The sequence below is a fragment of the Oncorhynchus gorbuscha genome, unplaced genomic scaffold (assembly GCF_021184085.1).
Source record: "Oncorhynchus gorbuscha isolate QuinsamMale2020 ecotype Even-year unplaced genomic scaffold, OgorEven_v1.0 Un_scaffold_968, whole genome shotgun sequence".
Lineage (NCBI taxonomy): Eukaryota > Metazoa > Chordata > Actinopteri > Salmoniformes > Salmonidae > Oncorhynchus > Oncorhynchus gorbuscha.
This window is the reverse complement of record NW_025745899.1, coordinates 18,767-43,485: the sequence shown is the minus strand read 5'-3', so window position 1 is coordinate 43,485 and position 24,719 is coordinate 18,767. Positions and strand designations below refer to the sequence as shown.

The 24,719-nt window shown below is 40.4% G+C and overlaps 1 protein-coding gene across 1 annotated transcript; it reads left to right on the top strand.

Annotated features, from left to right (window-relative positions):
• The first annotated feature begins 19,896 nt into the window (after positions 1 to 19,896).
• On the top strand, positions 19,897 to 21,257 carry LOC124020886 (gastrula zinc finger protein XlCGF17.1-like). The gene is made up of 3 exons (XM_046336185.1): positions 19,897 to 19,906; positions 20,024 to 21,050; positions 21,099 to 21,257. The coding sequence occupies exons 1-2, from the start codon at positions 19,897 to 19,899 to the stop codon at positions 20,995 to 20,997; spliced, it is 984 nt and encodes a 327-aa protein (XP_046192141.1). The 3' UTR covers positions 20,998 to 21,050; positions 21,099 to 21,257.
• Positions 21,258 to 24,719: the final 3,462 nt, after the last annotated feature.

Below are 24,719 nucleotides of genomic sequence, written 5' to 3'. Positions count from 1 at the left end.
TTGTTGTGACAAATTTGTTTTTTTAAGTGTACAGTATGTTAAAGGACCTCTATGAGAGAGAGGGTCAGAGTATAAGGGGTCAGCTGGTGCGCGATGTCTATAATATTAAAGAAGTCTCAAGGTATTGCACGCCTGAGGTAGAGTACCTCATGATAAGCTGTAGACCACACTACCTTTGGGGCGGCAGCGTAGCCTAGTGGTTAGAGCGTTGGACTAGTAACCGGAAGGTTGCGAGTTCAAACCCCCAAGCTGACAAGGTACAAATCTGTCATTCTGCCCCTGAACAGGCAGTTAACCCACTGTTCCCAGGCCGTCATTGAAAATAAGAATATGTTCTTAACTGACTTGCCTGGTTAAATAAAGGTAAAAAAATAAAGAAAAATCTACCTAGAGAGTTTAATCTGTATTATTCGTAGCCGTCTATTTACCACCACAGACCGATGCTGGCACTAAGACCGCTCTCAACCAACTCTGAGGCCATAAGCAAACAGGAAAACGCTCACCAAGAAGCGGTGCTCCTAGTGGCCGGGGATTTTAATGCAGGCAAACTTAAATCAGTTTTACCTAATTTCTACCAGCATGTTAAATGTGCAACGAGAGGGGAAAAACTCTCTCCATACAGAAATGGTTTGTTGAGATCGGTGTGGAAAAAACTTGATTGGCCTGCACAGAGCCCTGACCTCAACCACATCAAACTCCTTTGTGATGAATTGGAAGCCAACTGCGAGCCAGGCCTAATCGCCCAACATCAGTGGCCCGAGCAGGTGTCCACATACTTTTGATCACATTAGTATTTGTAATGTAGTTATATGGGGTCATTAATAGTAGTAGTAGTTCGTATTCCCCTGAGTCCATAGAGAGACCTAAGACAACAACATGGCAAGGCAGCAACCCAACATGGTAGCAACACACCATGACAACAACATAGCAAGGCAACAACACAACATGGTAGCAACACACCATGACAACAACATAGCAAGGCAGAAACACACCATGGTAGCAACACACCATGACAACAACATAGCAAGGCAGCAACACACCATGACAACAACATAGCAAGGCAGAAACACAACATGGTAGCAACACACCATGACAACAACATAGCAAGGCAACAACACAACATGGTAGCAACACACCATGACAACAACATAGCAAGGCAGCAACACAACATGGTAGCAACACAGCATGGAAGAAACACAACATGACAACAACATGGTAGCAACACACCATGACAACAACATGGCAAGGCAGCAACACAACAAGGTAGCAACACAACAAGGAAGCAACACAACAAGGTAGCAACAACATAGCAAGGTAGAAACACAACAAGGCAGCAACACAACATAGCAAGGCAGCATCACAACATGGTAGCAACACAAGGCAGCAACACAACAAGGTAGCAACAACATAGCAAGGTAGAATCACAAGGCAGCAACACAACATAGCAAGGCAGCAACACAACAAGGTAGCAACACAACATAGCAAGGCAGCAACACAACAAGGCAGCAACACAACAAGGTAGCAACACAACAAGGTAGCAACACAACAAGGCAGCAACACAACATAGCAAGGCAGCAACACAACAAGGTAGCAACACAACATAGCAAGGCAGCAACACAACATAGCAAGGCAGCAACACAACAAGGCAGCAACACAACATATCAAGGCAGCAACACAACAAGGCAGCAACACAACATAGCAAGGCAGCAACACAACATAGCAAGGTAGCAACACAACAAGGCAGCAACACAACATATCAAGGCAGCAACACAACAAGGCAGCAACACAACATAGCAAGGCAGCAACACACCATGACAACAACATAGCAAGGCAGAAACACAACATGGTAGCAACACACCATGACAACAACATAGCAAGGCAACAACACAACATGGTAGCAACACACCATGACAACAACATAGCAAGGCAGCAACACAACATGGTAGCAACACAGCATGGAAGAAACACAACATGACAACAACATGGTAGCAACACACCATGACAACAACATGGCAAGGCAGCAACACAACAAGGTAGCAACACAACAAGGAAGCAACACAACAAGGTAGCAACAACATAGCAAGGTAGAAACACAACAAGGCAGCAACACAACATAGCAAGGCAGCATCACAACATGGTAGCAACACAAGGCAGCAACACAACAAGGTTGTCTGGGAACATAGCTCTGAATCACAAGTGTGGCAACACAACATAGGGCAGCAACACAACAAGGTAGCCATAGCAAGGCAGCAACACAACAAGGCAGCAACACAACAAGGTAGCAACACAACAAGGATAGCTCTGGCAGTAGCAAGGTAGCAACACAACAAGGTAGCAACACAACATAGCAAGGCAGCAACACAACATAGCAAGGCAGCAACACAACAAGGCAGCAACTGGCAGCAACACAACAAGGCAGCAACACAACATAGCAAGGTAGCAACACAACAAGGATCTGTGGTGCAACACAACAAGGCAGCAACACAACATATCAAGGCAGCAACACAACAAGGCAGCAACACAACATATCAAGGCAGCAACAGCAAGGCAGCAACACAACATGTGGTAGTCACAACAAGGCAGCAACACAACATAGGGATAGCAACACAACAAGGCAGCAACACAACATATCAAGGCAGCAACACAACAAGGTTGTCTGGGATAGCACAACATTCCAAGTTAAACACAACAAGGTAGTCTCAGGGTTGTCTGGGATAGCTCTGTGTGTGGTAGTCTCAGGGTTGTCTGGGATAGCTCTGTGTGTGGTAGTCTCAGGGTTGTCTGGGATAGCTCTGTGTGTGGTAGCTCTGTGTGTGGTAGCTCTGTGTGTGGTAGCCCTGTGTGTGGTAGTCTCAGGGTTGTCTGGGATAGATCTGTGTGTGGTAGCTCTGTGTGTGGTAGCTCTGTGTGTGGTAGTCTCAGGGTTGTCTGGGATATCTCTGTGTGTGGTATCCCTGTCATTTTATCAGCAGAGTCTCTAAACATATTCCAATCAGCGATAGCAAAGCAGTCCTGTAGCATAGTCTCTGAATCTGGTCACCATTTCTAAGCATAATCGAGGGAAATTGGTTGGGGGGGGGGGGGGTTCATGGGGAGGGGGGCTGTATGTTATACATTAGTAGGGATTTATTAGTTTATTTAATTTGACAAAAAATGGTACAGAATGAAGCCAACCATGATTTGATCGTATCCTCCAGCTGGTGGCAGTATGCCCCTTAAAACGTCTGTTTTGCTGAGCTCTATTATACTGGAGAAGAAGAAGTTATCCAGTCGGCCACCTCGGTAGCTTGCCAGACAATATAACCGAACCAGTAAAGCTCTTTAGACGTTTTAATGTATATTAGCCACTGTGTTTTGAGCACACTTCTGTCAATATAGCTAATTATATAATTTCATTGCATATTTACGTTGTTATTGTTATTAGTTAGCTGGCTGGTTTAGTTAGCATTAGCCTTGTTAGCTAACTGTTAGCTGGCTGGTTAAGTTAGCATTAGCCTTGTTAGCTAACTGTTAGCCCTCATCCCCCGACCATGAGTTCACCAAGCTACTCTCCTCCTGATGAAGAGGAGGAGGAGGTCTGCTGGACGGAGAAAGAGGGTCTGTGGCTGAATGTTGTTGTGAAAGAGGAGAATGAAGAGGAGGATGTCACAGTAACAAAAGTAGAGGAAGAGCAGGATGTTACAGTGAAAGAGGAAGAGGCTTTTACAGTAGAAGAGGAAGAGGAGGATGTCAGGCTTTAACAAAAGGAAGAGGAGGAGAGCAGGATTTACAGTGAAAGAAGAGGAGGATGAGGCTTTTACAGTGAAAGAAGAAGAGGAAGAGTCTTTTACAGAAGGAAAGAGGAAGAGTGAAAGAGGAGACGGGAGGTAAAAGATTAACACACCAGTAAAAGGGGTGATCTGTTCAGTTGTTGAACTGATGGGGGGGAAAGGGGTGATCTGTAGTTGTTGAACTGATGTGGGGTAAAAGGGGTGATCTGTAGTTGTTGAACTGATGTGGGGGGTTAAAGGGGTGATCTGTAGTTGTTGAACTGATGTGGGGGTTTAAAGGGGTGATCTGTAGTTGTTGAACTGATGTGGGGGGTTTAAAGGGGTGATCTGTAGTTGTTGAACTGATGTGGGGGGTAAAGGGGTGATCTGTAGTTGTTGAACTGATGTGGGGGTAAAGGGGTGATCTGTAGTTGTTGAACTGATGTGGGGGGTTTAAAGGGGTGATCTGTAGTTGTTGAACTGATGTGGGGGGTTTAAAGGGGTGATCTGTAGTTGTTGAACTGATGTGGGGGTTTAAAGGGGTGATCTGTAGTTGTTGAACTGATGTGGGGGGTTTAAAGGGGTGATCTGTAGTTGTTGAACTGATGTGGGGGGTAAAGGGGTGATCTGTAGTTGTTGAACTGATGTGGGGGTTTAAAGGGGTGATCTGTAGTTGTTGAACTGATGTGGGGGGGGTTTAAAGGGGTGATCTGTAGTTGTTGAACTGATGTGGGGGGTTTAAAGGGTGATCTGTAGTTGTTGAACTGATGTGGGGGTTTAAAGGGGTGATCTGTAGTTGTTGAACTGATGTGGGGGGTTAAAGGGGTGATCTGTAGTTGTTGAACTGATGTGGGGGGGGTTAAAGGGGTGATCTGTAGTTGTTGAACTGATGTGGGGGGTTTTAAAGGGGTGATCTGTAGTTGTTGAACTGATGTGGGGGGGGGTAAAGGGGTGATCTGTAGTTGTTGAACTGATGTGGGGGGTAAAGGGGTGATCTGTAGTTGTTGAACTGATGTGGGGGGTTAAAGGGGTGATCTGTAGTTGTTGAACTGATGTGGGGGGTTTAAAGGGGTGATCTGTAGTTGTTGAACTGATGTGGGGGGATAAAGGGGTGATCTGTAGTTGTTGAACTGATGTGGGGGTTTAAAGGGGTGATCTGTAGTTGTTGAACTGATGTGGGGGTTTAAAGGGGTGATCTGTAGTTGTTGAACTGATGTGGGGGGTTTAAAGGGGTGATCTGTAGTTGTTGAACTGATGTGGGGGTTTAAAGGGGTGATCTGTAGTTGTTGAACTGATGTGGGGGTTTAAAGGGGTGATCTGTAGTTGTTGAACTGATGTGGGGGTTTAAAGGGGTGATCTGTAGTTGTTGAACTGATGTGGGGGGGGTTAAAGGGGTGATCTGTAGTTGTTGAACTGATGTGGGGGTTTAAAGGGGTGATCTGTAGTTGTTGAACTGATGTGGGGGTTAAAGGGGTGATCTGTAGTTGTTGAACTGATGTGGGGGGTTTAAAGGGGTGATCTGTAGTTGTTGAACTGATGTGGGGGTAAAGGGGTGATCTGTAGTTGTTGAACTGATGTGGGGGGTTAAAGGGGTGATCTGTAGTTGTTGAACTGATGTGGGGGTTTAAAGGGGTGATCTGTAGTTGTTGAACTGATGTGGGGGGTTTTAAGGGGTGATCTGTAGTTGTTGAACTGATGTGGGGGGGATAAAGGGGTGATCTGTAGTTGTTGAACTGATGTGGGGGGTTAAAGGGGTGATCTGTAGTTGTTGAACTGATGTGGGGGTTTAAAGGGGTGATCTGTAGTTGTTGAACTGATGTGGGGGGTTTAAAGGGGTGATCTGTAGTTGTTGAACTGATGTAGGGGGGTTTAAAGGGGTGATCTGTAGTTGTTGAAATGATGTGGGGGGTAAAGGGGTGATCTGTAGTTGTTGAACTGATGTGGGGGGTTAAAGGGGTGATCTGTAGTTGTTGAACTGATGTGGGGGGATTAAAGGGGTGATCTGTAGTTGTTGAACTGATGTGGGGGGGGATTAAAGGGGTGATCTGTAGTTGTTGAACTGATGTGGGGGGTTTTAAGGGGTGATCTGTAGTTGTTGAACTGATGTGGGGGGTTTAAAGGGGTGATCTGTAGTTGTTGAACTGATGTGGGGGTTAAAGGGGTGATCTGTAGTTGTTGAACTGATGTGGGGGGTTAAAGGGGTGATCTGTAGTTGTTGAACTGATGTGGGGGGGTTAAAGGGGTGATCTGTAGTTGTTGAACTGATGTAGGGGGTTAAAGGGGTGATCTGTAGTTGTTGAACTGATGTGGGGGTAAAGGGGTGATCTGTAGTTTTTGAACTGATGTGGGGGTTTAAAGGGGTGATCTGTAGTTGTTGAACTGATGTGGGGGGGCGTTAAAGGGGTAATCTGTAGTTGTTGAACTGATGTGGGGGGTTAAAGGGGTGATCTGTAGTTGTTGAACTGATGTGGGGGTTTTAAGGGGTGATCTGTAGTTGTTGAACTGATGTGGGGGTTTTAAGGGGTGATCTGTAGTTGTTGAACTGATGTGGGGGTTTTAAGGGGTGATCTGTAGTTGTTATTTTATTTATATTTATATTTATATACTTGAAGAATAAAACTTAAAGTACCCCCCCTCCTCCCCAATGTAACTACTTAAAGGACTAGTTGTTACGAACGGGCAATTCCATGGTAAAGTACCCCCTCCTCCCTCCTCTCCCCAATGTAACTACTTAAAGGACTAGTTGTTACGAACAGGCAATTCCATGGTAAAGTACCCCCTCTCCCCAATGTAACTACTTAAAGGACTAGTTGTTATGAACAGGCAATTCCATGGTAAAGTACCCCCCTCCTCCCTCCTCTCCCCAATGTAACTACTTAAAGGACTAGTTGTTACGAACAGGCAATTCCATGGTAAAGTACCCCCCCCACTGTACCCCCTCCTCTCCCCAATGTAACTACTTAAAGGACTAGTTGTTACGAACGGGCAATTCCATGGTAAAGTACCACCCCTCCCTCCTCTCCCCAATGTAACTACTTAAAGGACTAGTTGCTACGAACTGGCAATTCCATGGTAAAGTACCCCCTCCTCCCTCCTCTCCCCAATGTAACTACTTAAAGGACTAGTTGTTATGAACAGGCAATTCCATGGTAAAGTACCCCCCTCCTCCCCAATGTAACTACTTAAAGGACTAGTTGTTATGAACAGGCAATTCCATGGTAAAGTACCCCCCTCCTCCCCAATGTAACTACTTAAAGGACTAGTTGTTATGAACAGGCAATTCCATGGTAAAGTACCCCCCTCCTCCCCAATGTAACTACTTAAAGGACTAGTTGTTATGAACAGGCAATTCCATGGTAAAGTACCCCCCTCCTCCCCAATGTAACTACTTAAAGGACTAGTTGTTACGAACGGGCAATTCCATGGTAAAGTACCCCCCCCCCTCCTCTCCCCAATGTAACTACTTAAAGGACTAGTTGTTACGAACGGGCAATTCCATGGTAAAGTACCCCCCTCCTCCCTCCTCTCCCCAATGTAATTACTTAAAGGACTAGTTGTTATGAACAGGCAATTCCATGGTAAAGTAACCCCCTCCTCTCCCCAATGTAACTACTTAAAGGACTAGTTGTTACGAACGGGCAATTCCATGGTAAAGTACCCCCCTCCTCTCCCCAATGTCACTACTTAAAGGACTAGTTGTTATGAACAGGCAATTCCATGGTAAAGTAACCCCCCTCCTCTCCCCAATGTAACTACTTAAAGGACTAGTTGTTATAAACAGGCAATTCCATGGTAAAGTACCCCCCCTCCCTCCCTCCTCTCCCCAATGTTGTCATCTGTTATTTCCAGTAAATGTTTTTTTCTAATGTAACTACTTAACTAATGTACTTACTGTTAAACTTTTAAATCATAAATTAGACTCTCTGTAAATGTCACTACTTTGTGGTTTGTTATAACATTTGACCAGTAAAGTACTACCACCTCTCCCCAATGTAAATCAATGGTTTGTGTTTGGTTATATATTTGACAGTAGACTACCAATGTTGTCATCTGTAAATCAATGGTTTTTTTGGTTATAATTTGACTTACTGTTAAACTAAATCAAAATCTCTGTGTAAATCAATGGTTTGTGTTTGGTTATATATTTGACAGTAGACTACCACAGTCTCAGTGTAAATCCATGGTTTGTGTTTGGTTATATATTTGACAGTAGACTACCACAGTCTCAGTGTAAATCAATGGTTTGTGTTTGGTTATATATTTGACAGTAGACTACCACAGTCTCAGTGTAAATCCATGGTTTGTGTTTGGTTATATATTTTACAGTAGACTACCACAGTCTCAGTGTAAATCCATGGTTTGTGTTTGGTTATATATTTTGCTGTAGACTACCACAGTCTCAGTGTAAATCCATGGTTTGTGTTTGGTTATATATTTGACAGTAGACTACCACAGTCTCAGTGTAAATCCATGGCCCACAGTGGCAGGTTGACAGCTTTACTCTTTCAACTGCAGATTTGTTTGATTGATGTGGCTTTTTTTAAAGGGGCTTCGAACAGAAACAAAATGGCCGCCCTGTCACATGTTTTGGTAAACAACTGAGGGTTGTGGTGGCTGGAGAAATGTAACCACTCTCGCAAATTCATAGAGAAAGCTATTGTAGCAACCTTAACCCAAAACCTAGTGACCTCGTCAAGAATGACAGAACTCTTGGAGTAACAGTTAGTGATGAAATTCTATTGGTCACATGGTCACTCAGAACTCCGCCACGTTCCAGAACCTTGTCACCAGAAACCAAAGGTGCTTGTGTGACCAGTTGAGAACCCGGGATGCTGCCTCTGGTAATAGAAGTAGGACGGTTCGATGGCATAGACGAATAAGGGAGACTATGTACGGTCTGTGATTTCAGAGAAGTTAGAGAATCAACTGCATTTGGACATTTATTGTACTTTTTATATAATGATTTGAGAGCTATAATGTTTGATAAAATGTTTGTAAAGAAATCAAGAAGTATTCTGGATTTAGAGATGAAGAAAATGGTGAATGTCTATTTAGGAAAGAAGTATTCCCTGTGTGCAGTTGATCTCTGAAGCTTGGAGGATGAGACGGGATCGGTTGATCTCTGAAGCTTGGAGGATGAGACGAGATCAATTGATCTCTGAAGCTTGGAGGAGGAGACGAGATCAGATGATCTCTGAAGCTTGGAGGATGAGACGAGATCAGCATTTATATATATATATATAATCATCAGCATTTATATATACAGTGCCTTGCGAAAGTATTCGCCCCCCTTGAACTTTGCGACCTTTTGCCACATTTCAGGCGTCAAACATAAAGATATAAAACTGTATTTTTTTTTTGTGAAGAATCAACAACAAATGGGACACAATCATGAAGTGGAACGACATTTATTGGATATTTCAAACTTTTTTAACAAATCAAAAACTGAAAAATTTGGCGTGCAAAATTATTCAGTAATAATAATCCCCTCTCTCCCTCTATATAATAATACAGTCCCCTCTCTCCCTCTATATAATAATACAGTCCCCTCTATCCCTCTATATAATAATACAGTCCCCTCTATATAATAATACAGTCCCCTCTCTCCCTCTATATAATAATACAGTCCCCTCTCTCTCTCTATATAATAATACAGTCCCCTCTATATAATAATACAGTCCCCTCTATATAATAATACAGTCCCCTCTCTCCCTCTATATAATAATACAGTCCCCTCTATATAATAATACAGTCCCCTCTATATAATAATACAGTCCCCTCTATATAATAATACAGTCCCCTCTCTCCCTCTATATAATAATACAGTCCCCTCTCTCCCTCTATATAATAATACAGTCCCCTCTATATAATAATACAGTCCCCTCTCTCCCTCTATATAATAATACAGTCCCCTCTATATAATAATACAGTCCCCTCTATATAATAATACAGTCCCCTCTATATAATAATACAGTCCCCTCTATATAATAATACAGTCCCCTCTATATAATAATACAGTCCCCTCTCTCCCTCTATATAATAATACAGTCCCCTCTCTCCCTCTATATAATAATACAGTCCCCTCTATATAATAATACAGTCCCCTCTATATAATAATACAGTCCCCTCTATATAATAATACAGTCCCCTCTCTCCTCTATATAATAATACAGTCCCCTATCTCTCCCTCTATATAACAATACAGTCCCCTCTCTCCCTCTATATAATAATACAGTCCCCTCTATATAATAATACAGTCCCCTCTATATAATAATACAGTCCCCTCTCTCCCTCTATATGATAATACAGTCCCCTCTATATAATAATACAGTCCCCTCTATATAATAATACAGTCCCCTCTATATAATAATACAGTCCCCTCTCTCCCTCTATATAATAATACAGTCCCCTCTCTCCCTCTATATAATAATACAGTCCCCTCTATATAATAATACAGTCCCCTCTATATAATAATACAGTCCCCTCTATATAATAATACAGTCCCCTCTCAGTCCCTCTATATAATAATACAGTCCCCTCTCTCCTCTATATAATAATACAGTCCCCTCTATATAATAATACAGTCCCCTCTCTCCTCTATATAATAATACAGTCCCCTCTCTCCCTCTATATAATAATACAGTCCCCCTCTATATAATAATACAGTCCCCTCTATATAATAATACAGTCCCCTCTCTATAATAATACAGTCCCCTCTATATAATAATACAGTCCCCTCTCTCCCTCTATATAATAATACAGTCCCCTCTATATAATAATACAGCCCCCTCTCCCTCTATATAATAATACAGTCCCCTCTATATAATAATACAGTCCCCTCTATATAATAATACAGTCCCCTCTCTATAATAATACAGTCCCCTCTCTATAATAATACAGTCCCCTCTCTCCCTCTATATAATAATACAGTCCCCTCTCTCCCTCTATATAATAATACAGTCCCCTCTCTCCCTCTATATGATAATACAGTCCCCTCTCTCCCTCTATATGATAATACAGTCCCCTCTATATAATAATACAGTCCCCTCTATATAATAATACAGTCCCCTCTCTCCCTCTATATAATAATACAGTCCCCTCTATATAATAATACAGTCCCCTCTCTCCCTCTATATAATAATACAGTCTCCTCTCTCCCTCTATATAATAATACAGTCCCCTCTCTCCCTCTATATAATAATACAGTCCCCTCTCTCCCTCTATATAATAATACAGTCCCCTCTATATAATAATACAGTCCCCTCTCTCCCTCTATATAATAATACAGTCCCCTCTATATAATAATACAGTCCCCTCTCTCCCTCTATATAATAATACAGTTCCCTCTCTCCCTCTATATAATAATACAGTCCCCTCTATATAATAATACAGTCCCCTCTCTCCCTCTATATAATAATACAGTCCCCTCTATATAATAATACAGCCCCCTCTCTCCCTTTATATAATAATACAGTCCCCTCTATATAATAATACAGTCCCCTCTCTATAATAATACAGTCCCCTCTCTATAATAATACAGTCCCCTCTCTCCCTCTATATAATAATACAGTCCCCTCTCTCCCTCTATATAATAATACAGTCCCCCCTCTATATAATAATACAGTCCCCTCTATATAATAATACAGTCCCCTCTCTATAATAATACAGTCCCCTCTATATAATAATACAGTCCCCTCTCTCCCTCTATATAATAATACAGTCCCCTCTATATAATAATACAGCCCCCTCTCTCCCTCTATATAATAATACAGTCCCCTCTATATAATAATACAGTCCCCTCTATATAATAATACAGTCCCCTCTCTATAATAATACAGTCCCCTCTCTATAATAATACAGTCCCCTCTCTATAATAATACAGTCCCCTCTCTATAATAATACAGTCCCCTCTCTCCCTCTATATAATAATACAGTCCCCTCTCTCCCTCTATATGATAATACAGTCCCCTCTCTCCCTCTATATGATAATACAGTCCCCTCTCTCCCTCTATATGATAATACAGTCCCCTCTATATAATAATACAGTCCCCTCTATATAATAATACAGTCCCCTCTATATAATAATACAGTCCCCTCTCTCCCTCTATATAATAATACAGTCCCCTCTCTCCCTCTATATAATAATACAGTCCCCTCTCTCCCTCTATATAATAATACAGTCCCCTCCTCTCTATATAATAATACAGTCCCCTCTCTCCCTCTATATAATAATACAGTCCCCTCTATATAATAATACAGTCCCCTCTCTCCCTCTATATAATAATACAGTCCCCTCTCTATATAATAATACAGTCCCCTCTCTCCCTCTATATAATAATACAGTCCCCTCTCTCCCTCTATATAATAATACAGTCCCCTCTATATAATAATACAGTCCCCTCTCCCTCTATATGATAATACAGTCCCCTCTATATAATAATACAGTCCCCTCTATATAATAATACAGTCCCCTCTCTCCCTCTATATAATAATACAGTCCCCTCTATATAATAATACAGTCCCCTCTCTCCCTCTATATAATAATACAGTCCCTCTCTCCCTCTATATAATAATACAGTCCCCTCTATATAATAATACAGTCCCCTCTATATAATAATACAGTCCCTCTATATAATAATACAGTCCCCTCTCTCCCTCTATATAATAATACAGTCCCCTCTATATAATAATACAGTCCCCTCTCTCCCTCTATATAATAATACAGTCCCCTCTCTCCCTCTATATAATAATACAGTCCCCTCTATATAATAATACAGTCCCTCTCTCCCTCTATATAATAATACAGTCCCCTCTATATAATAATACCCCTCTCCCCTCTATATAATAATACAGTCCCCTCTATATAATAATACAGTCCCCTCTCTCCCTCTATATAATAATACAGTCCCCTCTATATAATAATACAGTCCCCTCTATATAATAATACAGTCCCCTCTCTCCCTCTATATAATAATACAGTCCCCTCTCAGTCCCTCTATATATAATACAGTCCCCTCTCTCCTCTATATAATAATACAGTCCCCTCTATATAATAATACAGTCCCCTCCTCCTCTATATAATAATACAGTCCCCTCTATATAATAATACAGTCCCCTCTATATAATAATACAGTCCCCTCTCTCCCTCTATATAATAATACAGTCCCCTCTATATAATAATACAGTCCCCTCTCTCCCTCTATATAATAATACAGTCCCCTCTCTCCTCTATATAATAATACAGTCCCCCTCTATATAATAATACAGTCCCCTATAATAATACAGTCCCCTCTATATAATAATACAGTCCCCTCTCTCCCTCTATATAATAATACAGTCCCTCTCTCCTCTATATAATAATACAGTCCCCTCTCTATAATAATACAGTCCCCTCCTCCTCTATATAATAATACAGTCCCCTCTATATAATAATACAGTCCCCTCTCTCCTCTATATAATAATACAGTCCCCTCTATATAATAATACAGTCCCCTCTCTCCCTCTATATGATAATACAGTCCCCTCTATATAATAATACAGTCCCCTCTCCCCTCTATATAATAATACAGTCCCCTCTCTCCCTCTATATAATAATACAGTCCCCTCTATATAATAATACAGTCCCCTCTATATAATAATACAGTCCCCTCTCCCTCTATATAATAATACAGTCCCCTATATAATAATACAGTCCCCTCTATATAATAATACAGTCCCCTCTATATAATAATACAGTCCCTCTCTCCCCTCTATATAATAATACAGTCCCCTCTATATAATAATACAGTCCCCTCTCTCCCTCTATATAATAATACAGTCCCCTCTATATAATAATACAGTCCCCTCTCTCCCTCTATATAATAATACAGTCCCCTCTCCCTATAATAATACAGTCCCCTCTATATAATAATACAGTCCCTCTATATAATAATACAGTCCCCTCTCTCCCTCTATATAATAATACAGTCCCCTCTATATAATAATACAGTCCCCTCTCCCCTCTATATAATAATACAGTCCCCTCTCTCCCTCTATATAATAATACAGTCCCCTCTCTCCTCTATATAATAATACAGTCCCCTCTCTCCCTCTATATAATAATACAGTCCCCTCTATATAATAATACAGTCCCCTCTATATAATAATACAGTCCCCTCTATATAATAATACAGTCCCCTCTATATAATAATACAGTCCCCTCTATATAATAATACAGTCCCCTCTCTCCCTCTATATAATAATACAGTCCCCTCTATATAATAATACAGTCCCCTCTATATAATAATACAGTCTCCTCTATATAATAATACAGGCCCCTCTCTCCCTCTATATAATAATACTGTCCCCTCTCTCCCTCTATATAACAATACAGTCCCCTCTATATAATAATACAGTCCCCTCTATATAATAATACAGTCCCCTCTATATAATAATACAGTCCCCTCTATATAATAATACAGTCCCCTCTCTCCCTCTATATGATAATACAGTCCCCTCTATATAATAATACAGTCCCCTCTATATAATAATACAGTCCCCTCTCTCCCTCTATATGATAATACAGTCCCCTCTATATAATAATACAGTCCCATCTCTATATAATAATACAGTCCCCTCTCCCCCTCTATATAATAATACAGTCCCCTCTCTCCCTCTATATAATAATACAGTCCCCTCTATATAATAATACAGTCCCCTCTCTCCCTCTATATAATAATACAGTCTCCTCTCTCCCTCTATATAATAATACAGTCCCCTCTATATAATAATACAGTCCCCTCTCTCCCTCTATATAATAATACAGTCCCCTCTCTCCCTCTATATAATAATACAGTCCCCTCTATATAATAATACAGTCCCCTCTCTCCCTCTATATAATAATACAGTCCCCTCTATAATAATACAGTCCCCTCTCTCCCTCTATATAATAATACAGTTCCCTCTCTCCCTCTATATAATAATACAGTCCCCTCTATATAATAATACAGTCCCCTCTCTCCCTCTATATAATAATACAGTCCCCTCTATATAATAATACAGCCCCCTCTCTCCCTCTATATAATAATACAGTCCCCTCTATATAATAATACAGTCCCCTCTATATAATAATACAGTCCCCTCTATATAATAATACAGTCCCCTCTATATAATAATACAGTCCCCTCTATATAATACAGTCCCCTCTCTCCCTCTATATGATAATACAGTCCCCTCTATATAATAATACAGTCCCCTCTCTCCCTCTATATAATAATACAGTCCCCTCTCTCCCTCTGTAATAATACAGTCCCCTCTATATAATAATACAGTCCCCTCTATATAATAATGCAGTCCCCTCTCTATAATAATACAGTCCCCTCTATATAATAATACAGTCCCCTCTATATAATAATACAGTCCCCTCTCTCCCTCTATATAATAATACAGTCCCCTCTATATAATAATACAGTCCCCTCTCTCCCTCTATATAATAATACAGTCCCCTCTATATAATAATACTGACCCCTCTCTCCCTCTATATAATAATACAGTCCCCTCTCTCCCTCTATATAATAATACAGTCCCCTCTCTCCCTCAAATCAAATCAAATTTATTTATATAGCCCTTCGTACATCAGCTGATATCTCAAAGTGCTGTACAGAAACCCAGCCTAAAACCCCAAACAGCAAACAATGCAGGTGTAAAAGCACGGTGGCTAGGAAAAACTCCCTAGAAAGGCCAAAACCTAGGAAGAAACCTAGAGAGGAACCGGGCTATGTGGGGTGGCCAGTCCTCTTCTGGCTGTGCCGGGTAGAGATTATAACAGAACATGACCAAGATGTTCAAATGTTCATAAATGACCAGCATGGTCAAATAATAATAAGGCAGAACAGTTGAAACTGGAGCAGCAGCACAGTCAGGTGGACTGGGGACAGCAAGGAGCCATCATGTCAGGTAGTCCTGGGGCACGGTCCTAGGGCTCAGGTCCTCCGAGAGAGAGAAAGAAAGAGAGAATTAGAGAGCATATGTGGGGTGGCCAGTCCTCTTCTGGCTGTGCCGGGTGGAGATTATAACAGAACGTGGCCAAGATGTTCAAATGTTCATAAATGACCAGCATGGTTGAATAATAGTAAGGCAGAACAGTTGAAACTGGAGCAGGAGCATGGCCAGGTGGACTGGGGACAGCAAGGAGTCCTCATGTCAGGTAGTCCTGGGACATGGTCCTAGGGCCCAGGCCAGTTGAAACTGGAGCAGCAGCATGGCCAGGTGGACTGGCCATGCCTCTATATAATAATACAGTCCCCTCTATATAATAATACAGTCCCCTCTCTCCCTCTATATAATAATACGGTCTCCTCTATATAATGATACAGTCCCCTCTCTCCCTCTATATAATAATACAGTCCCCTCTATATAATAATACAGTCCCCTCTCTATAATATTACAGTCCCCTCTCTATAATATTACAGTCCCCTCTCTATAATATTACAGTCCCCTCTCTATAATATTACAGTCCCCTCTCTATAATAATACAGTCCCCTCTCTATAATAATACAGTCCCCTCTCTCCCTCTATATAATAATAGTCCCCTCTCTCCCTCTATATAATAATACAGTCCCCTCTCTCCCTCTATATAATAATACAGTCTCCTCTATATAATAATACAGTCCCCTCTCTCCCTCTATATAATAATACAGTCCCCTCTCCCTCTATATTATAATACAGTCCCCTCTCTCTCTATATATAATAATACAGTCCCCTCTCTCCCTCTATATAATAATACAGTCCCCTCTCTGCCTCTATATAATAATACAGTCCCCTCTATATAATAATACAGTCCCCTCTATATAATAATACAGTCCCCTCTATATAATAATACAGTCCCCTCTCTCCCTCTATATAATAATACAGTCCCCTCTATATAATAATACAGTCCCCTCTATATAATAATACAGTCCCCTCTCTCCCTCTATATAATAATACAGTCCCCTCTCTCCCTCTATATAATAATACAGTCCCCTCTATATAATAATACAGTCTCCTCTATATAATAATACTGGCCCCTCTCTCCCTCTATATAATAATACTGACCCCTCTCTCCCTCTATATAACAATACAGTCCCCTCTCTCCCTCTATATAATAATACAGTCCCCTCTATATAATAATACAGTCCCCTCTCTCCCTCTATATAATAATACAGTCCCCTCTATATAATAATACAGTCCCCTCTATATAATAATACAGTCCCCTCTATATAATAATACAGTCCCCTCTCTCCCTCTATATGATAATACAGTCCCCTCTATATAATAATACAGTCCCCTCTATATAATAATACAGTCCCCTCTATATAATAATACAGTCCCCTCTCTCCCTCTATATGATAATACAGTCCCCTCTCTCCCTCTATATGATAATATAGTCCCCTCTATATAATAATACAGTCCCCTCTATATAATAATACAGTCCCCTCTCCCCTCTATATAATAATACAGTCCCCTCTATATAATAATACAGTCCCCTCTCTCCCTCTATATAATAATACAGTCCCCTCTATATAATAATACAGTCCCCTCTCTCCCTCTATATAATAATACAGTCTCCTCTCTCCCTCTATATAATAATACAGTCCCCTCTCTCCCTCTATATAATAATACAGTCCCCTCTCTCCCTCTATATAATAATACAGTCCCCTCTATATAATAATACAGTCCCCTCTCTCCTCTATATAATAATACAGTCCCCTCTATATAATAATACAGTCCCCTCTCTCCCTCTATATAATAATACAGTTCCCTCTCTCCCTCTATATAATAATACAGTCCCCTCTATATAATAATACAGTCCCCTCTCTCCCTCTATATAATAATACAGTCCCCTCTATATAATAATACAGCCCACTCTCTCCCTCTATATAATAATACAGTCCCCTCTATATAATAATACAGTCCCCTCTATATAATAATACAGTCCCCTCTATATAATAATACAGTCCCCTCTATATAATAATACAGTCCCCTCTTTCCCTCTATATGATAATACAGTCCCCTCTATATAATAATACAGTCCCCTCTCTCCCTCTATATAATAATACAGTCCCCTCTCTCCCTCTATATAATAATACAGTCCCCTCTATATAATAATACAGTCCCCTCTATATAATAATACAGTCCCCTCTATATAATAATACAGCCCCCTCTCTCCCTCTATATAATAATACAGTCCCCTCTATATAATAATACAGTCCCCTCTATATAATAATACAGTCCCCTCTATATAATAATACAGTCCCCTCTATATAATAATACAGTCCCCTCTATATAATAATACAGTCCCCTCTATATAATAATACAGTCCCCTCTCTTCCTCTATATGATAATACAGTCCCCTCTATATAATAATACAGTCCCCTCTCTCCATCTATATAATAATACAGTCCCCTCTCTCCCTCTATATAATAATACAGTCCCCTCTATATAATAATACAGTCCCCTCTATATAATAATACAGTCCCCTCTATATAATAATACAGCCCCCTCTCTCCCTCTATATAATAATACAGTCCCCTCTATATAATAATACAGTCCCCTCTATATAATAATACAGTCCCCTCTATATAATAATACAGTCCCCTCTATATAATAATACAGTCCCCTATCTCCCTCTATATAATAATACAGTCCCCTCTATATAATAATACAGTCCCCTCTATATAATAATACAGTCCCCTCTATATAATAATACAGTCCCCTCTATATAATAATACAGTCCCCTCTATATAATAATACAGTCCCCTCTATATAATAATACAGTCCCCTCTATATAATAATACAGTCCCCTCTATATAATAATACAGTCCCCTCTCTCCCTCTATATAATAATACAGTCCCCTCTATATAATAATACAGTCCCCTCTATATAATAATACAGTCCCCTCTATATAATAATACAGTCCCCTCTATATAATAATACAGTCCCCTCTATATAATAATACAGTCCCCTCTATATAATAATACAGTCCCCTCTCTCCCTCTATATAATAATACAGTCCCCTCTATATAATAATACGGTCTCCTCTATATAATAATACAGTCCCCTCTATCCCTCTATATAATAATACAGTCCCCTCTATATAATAATACAGTCCCCTCTCTCCCTCTATATAATAATACAGTCCCCTCTATATAATAATACAGTCCCCTCTCTCCCTCTATATAATAATACAGTCCCCTCTATATAATAATACAGTCCCCTCTATATAATAATACAGTCCCCTCTATATGATAATACAGTCCCCTCTATATGATAATACAGTCCCCTCTATATAATAATACTGACCCCTCTCTCCCTCTATATAATAATACAGTCCCCTCTCTCCCTCTATATAATAATACAGTCCACTCTCTCCCTCTATATAATAATACAGTCCCCTCTATATAATAATACAGTCCCCTCTATCCCTCTATATAATAATACAGTCCCCTCTCTCCCTCTATATAATAATACAGTCCCCTCTATATAATAATACAGTCCCCTCTATATAATAATACGGTCTCCTCTATATAATAATACAGTCCCCTCTCTCCCTCTATATAATAATACAGTCCCCTCTATATAATAATACAGTCCCCTCTATCCCTCTATATAATAATACAGTCCCCTCTCTCCCTCTATATAATAATACAGTCCCCTCTATATAATAATACAGTCCCCTCTATATAATAATACAGTCCCCTCTCTCCCTCTATATAATAATACAGTCCCCTCTATATAATAATACAGTCCCCTCTATATAATAATACAGTCCCCTCTCTATAATAATACAGTCCCCTCTCTCCCTCTATATAATAATACAGTCCCTCTCTCCCTCTATATAATAATACAGTCCCCTCTATATAATAATACAGTCCCCTCTCTCCCTCTATATAATAATACAGTCCCCTCTATATAATAATACAGTCCCCTCTCTCCCTCTATATAATAATACAGTCCCCGCTCTCCCTCTATATAATAATACAGTCCCCTCTATATAATAATACAGTCCCCTCCCTCTATATTATAATAACCATCATAATATTGGTGACCTAAAGTCGTCTGGATCACTGCCTAATGTTTCAGCAACTGTAATAATTTATTGGAAGAATAAAATAATTGACTGTGTGAAAAATGAAGACAAGTACTGACTGTTGTTCACTTGACTGTCTTATTAATGGTAGAAGAAAATTGTCAAAGTTTGTAAAAACATTGAAACATTCACGACAATGACAAATTACTGACTTTGTCGTTCACACAGGAGAGAGACGTGACTATTGTGGATCCTCTGGGGAGCCTCAACAACATCATGATGCTGAAGAGGCAGAGAAGAGTCTCTCCACATCAGAACTCTTCAAGAAACACCAGCAGAGACCCACAGGGAAGAATCCTCACTGCTGCTCTCACTGTGGGAAGCGTTGCAAATCTTTATCAGAACTTAAAATACACCAGAGAACACACACAGGAGAGAAACCTTATAGCTGTGATCAATGTGGGAGGAGTTTCACTATATCAAGCCATCTGACTTCACACCAGAGAACACACACAGGAGAGAAACCTTATAGCTGTGATCAATGTGGGAAGTGTTTTACTATATCAAGCCATCTGACTTCACACCAGAGAACACACACAGGAGAGAAACCTTATAGCTGTGATCAATGTGGGATGAGTTTTGCTGCATCAAGCAATCTGACTTCACACCAGAGAACACACACAGGAAAGAAACCTTATAGCTGTGATCAATGTGGGATGAGTTTTGCTGCATCAAGCAATCTGACAAGACACCAGAGAATACACACAGGAGAGAAACCTTATAGCTGTGATCAATGTGGGAAGTGTTTTACTATATTGAGCTCTCTGACTTCACACCAGAGAACACACACAGGAGAGAAACCTTATAGCTGTGATCAATGTGGGAAGTGTTTTACTATATTGAGCTCTCTGACTTCACACCAGAGAATACACACAGGAGAGAAACCTTATAGCTGTGATCAATGTGGGAAGTGTTTTACTATATCAAGCTCTCTGACTTCACACCAGAGAACACACACAGGAGAGAAACCTTATAGCTGTGATCAATGTGGGAAGTGTTTTACTATATCAAGCCATCTGACTGCACACCAGAGAACACACACAGGAGAGAAACCTTATATCTGTGATCAATGTGACAAGAGATACTCTGATAAAAGATCTCTGATTAAACATCAGAAAATACATGAAGGAGGTGTTTCATGATATCAATTGTAGTAGGAGTGTTTTAATGATGTCACAATGTAGAATGTTTTAACATTGTAGTAGGAGTATTTGAATGATGTTACAATGTAGAATGTTTTAACATTGTAGTAGGAGTATTTGAATGATGTTACAATGTAGAATGTCTTAACATTGTAGCAGCACTTCAACATTCAAAATGTAGCTAGCGGTTTTCTACAAGTTGAAAAAGCTGCTTGTTTAAAAAAATACATGTAATTGATCATTGTTGCAGATGTTTGTGTATAAACACACAAGAAAGCAATATAATAAATTGGTCTATAATCAATTTTATTAACAATCTGACATCACTCCAGTATTTCTTGACAACATTCAAATGATAATTGTCTTTATTCCACTACTGAAGAAGCATGACTCAAATCACCTCATATTTCAAACATTCAGCCTGACAAAAGATACGTTTTATTTTTCCATGCCTCACCATTAAGTGAAGTATTGCCAATACATATTAACAAAGGGGTGAACATTTGGTTTTACACCAGCGAGTATACACAGGAAATAAACCTCACTGCTGCCCTGACTTTGGGAAGAGTTTTTCAACATCACGGTCTTTACAATCTCACCAAGGAATTCGCACGAGAGAGAGAACTGATTTTACACCAGAGAACATAGAATGATCTCCAAACCAGACCTGGGTAGACGACCACAGAGTGTAGAATGGTCTCCAACACTAGACCTGGGTAGTAGAATACAGAGTGTAGAATGACCTGGGTAGTAGAACACAGAGTGTGGAATGATCTCCAACACCAGACCTGGGTAGTAGAACACAGAGTGTGGAATGACCTGGGTAGTAGAACCACAGAGTGTGGAATGAGCTCCAATACCAGACCTGGGTAGTAGAACACAGAGTGTAGAATGATCTCCAACACCAGACCTGGGTAGTAGAACACAGAGTGTAGAATGATCTCCAACACCAGACCTGGGTAGTAGAACACAGAGTGTAGAATGACCTGGGTAGTAGAACACAGAGTGTAGAATGACCTGGGTAGTAGAACACATAGTGTAGAATGACCTGGGTAGTAGAACACAGAGTGTGGAATGATCTCCCAACACCAGACCTGGGTAGTAGAACACAGAGTGTAGAATGATCTCCAACACCAGACCTGGGTAGTAGAACACAGAGTGTAGAATGATCTCCAACACCAGACCTGGGTAGTAGAACACAGAGTGTAGAATGACCTGGGTAGTAGAACACAGAGTGTAGAATGATCTCCAACACCAGACCTGGGTAGTAGAACACAGAGTGTAGAATGACCTGGGTAGTAGAACACAGAGTGTAGAATGACCTCCGCCAACACCAGACCTGGTTAGTAGAACACAGAGTGTGGAATGGTCTCTAACACCAGACCTGGGTAGTAGAACACAGAGTGTAGAATGATCTCCAACACCAGACCTGGGTAGTAGAACACAGAGTGTGGAATGATCTCCAACACTAGACCTGGGTAGTAGAACACAGAGTGTAGAATGATCTCCAACACCAGACCTGGGTAGTAGAACACAGAGTGTAGAATGATCTCCAACACCAGACCTGGGTAGTAGAACACAGAGTGTGGAATGATCTCCAACACAATGATCTCTTTGTGATAACTGTTGATGTGGCTGGATGGTTCAACTTGTTTCACCATTCGGCTATAATGTCACATGATCAAATATGTAATTTCTGTTTAAAATGAGACAATAAATATCATGTTTTGGATAGGTAGAAGCTGTAACATTTAGGGGGATGGTTGTCACTATCAACTCCATTATAATAAATCTACTGGTGTAGGGGGATGGTTGTCACTATCAACTCCATTATAATAAATCTACTGTTGGAGGGGGATGGTTGTCACTATCAACTCCATTATAATAAATCTACTGTTGGAGGGGATGGTTGTCACTATCAACTCCATTATAATAAATCTACTGGTGGAGGGGGATGGTTGTCACTATCAACACCATTATAATACATCTACTGGTGTAGGGGGATGGTTGTCACTATCAACTCCATTATAATAAATCTACTGATGGAGGGGGATGGTTGTCACTATCAACTCCATTATAATAAATCTACTGATGGAGGGGGATGGTTGTCATTATCAACTCCATTATAATAAATCTACTGGTGGAGGGGGATGGTTGTCACTATCAACACCATTATAATAAATCTACTGGTGGAGGGGGATGGTTGTCATTATCAACTCCATTATAATAAATCTACTGGTGGATGGTTGTCACTATCAACACCATTATAATAAATCTACTGTTGGAGGGGGATGGTTGTCACTATCAACTCCATTATAATAAATCTACTGGTGGAGGGGGATGGTTGTCACTATCAACTCCATTATAATAAATCTACTGGTGGATGGTTGTCACTATCAACACCATTATAATAAATCTACTGTTGGAGGGGGATGGTTGTCACTATCAACTCCATTATAATAAATCTACTGGTGGATGGTTGTCACTATCAACTCCATTATAATAAATCTACTGGTGTAGGGGGATGGTTGTCACTATCAACTCCATTATAATAAATCTACTGGTGGAGGGGGATGGTTGTCACTATCAACTCCATTATAATAAATCTACTGGTGGATGGTTGTCACTATCAACACCATTATAATAAATCTACTGGTGGAGGGGGATGGTTGTCACTATCAACACCATTATAATAAATCTACTGAGGGTCAGAGAGAGAAAGAGGGTCAGAGAGAGAAAGAGGGTCAGAGAGAGAGAAAGAGGGTCAGAGAGAGAGAAAGAGGGTCAGAGAGAGAGGAAGAGGGTCAGAGAGAGAGAAAGAGGGTCAGAGAGAGAGAGAAAGAGTGTCAGAGAGAGAGAAAGAGGGTCAGAGAGAGAGAAAGAGGGTCAGAGAGAGAGAAAGAGGGATAGCGAGAGAGAAAGAGGGATAAGTGAGGGAAAGAAGGTCAGAGAGAGGGAGAGGATTATATTAATCAGATTCAGATTTGAATCCCAACCTACATTTTTCAAATGATCACTTAGAATGTTTATTTGAAGCTTTATTTAACTGGGATGGCCGGGTGTCAGTTTGTAAATGAGAACTTTGTTCTCAACTGGCCTACCTGGTTAAATAAAAAACTAGGCAAGTCAGTTTAGAACAAATTCTTATTTTCAATGAAGGCCTACCCCTGACGACGCTGGACCCTATGGGACTCCCAATCAGCCCGGATTCGACCCAGGGACAGTCATTTCGATATAACGTTATATAATATTATTTTGGAAATAAAATTCAAATAATTGTTTTGAAAGTCCAACTTTTTGTCTGAAAATAAAATAATTTCCTCAACTGTTTTATACACTGCAGTCAGCAGATGGCGATGTGAGTCTTTCAGGCAGAGTGTGACGTGTAATTTCGTGGACGGGATCTTTCACCAACAGCTCGACGTCTGCCAGAGTGTGACGTGTAATTTAGTGGACGGGTTCTTTCACCAACAGCTCGACGTCTGCCAGAGTGTGACGTGTAATTTAGTGGACGGGTTCTTTCATCAACAGCTCGACGTCTGCCAGAGTGTGACGTGTAATTTAGTGGACGGGTTCTTTCACCAACAGCTCGACGTTTGTCACTAGTTACCACAGTCACAAAGTCATAATTATTACTAAAACCTTGCCTATTTCTTCAACTTCTCTTCTTAAAATCTGCTAACGTCATTCCTAACCCTGACCTTTCAGTTAAAAGACTGAAA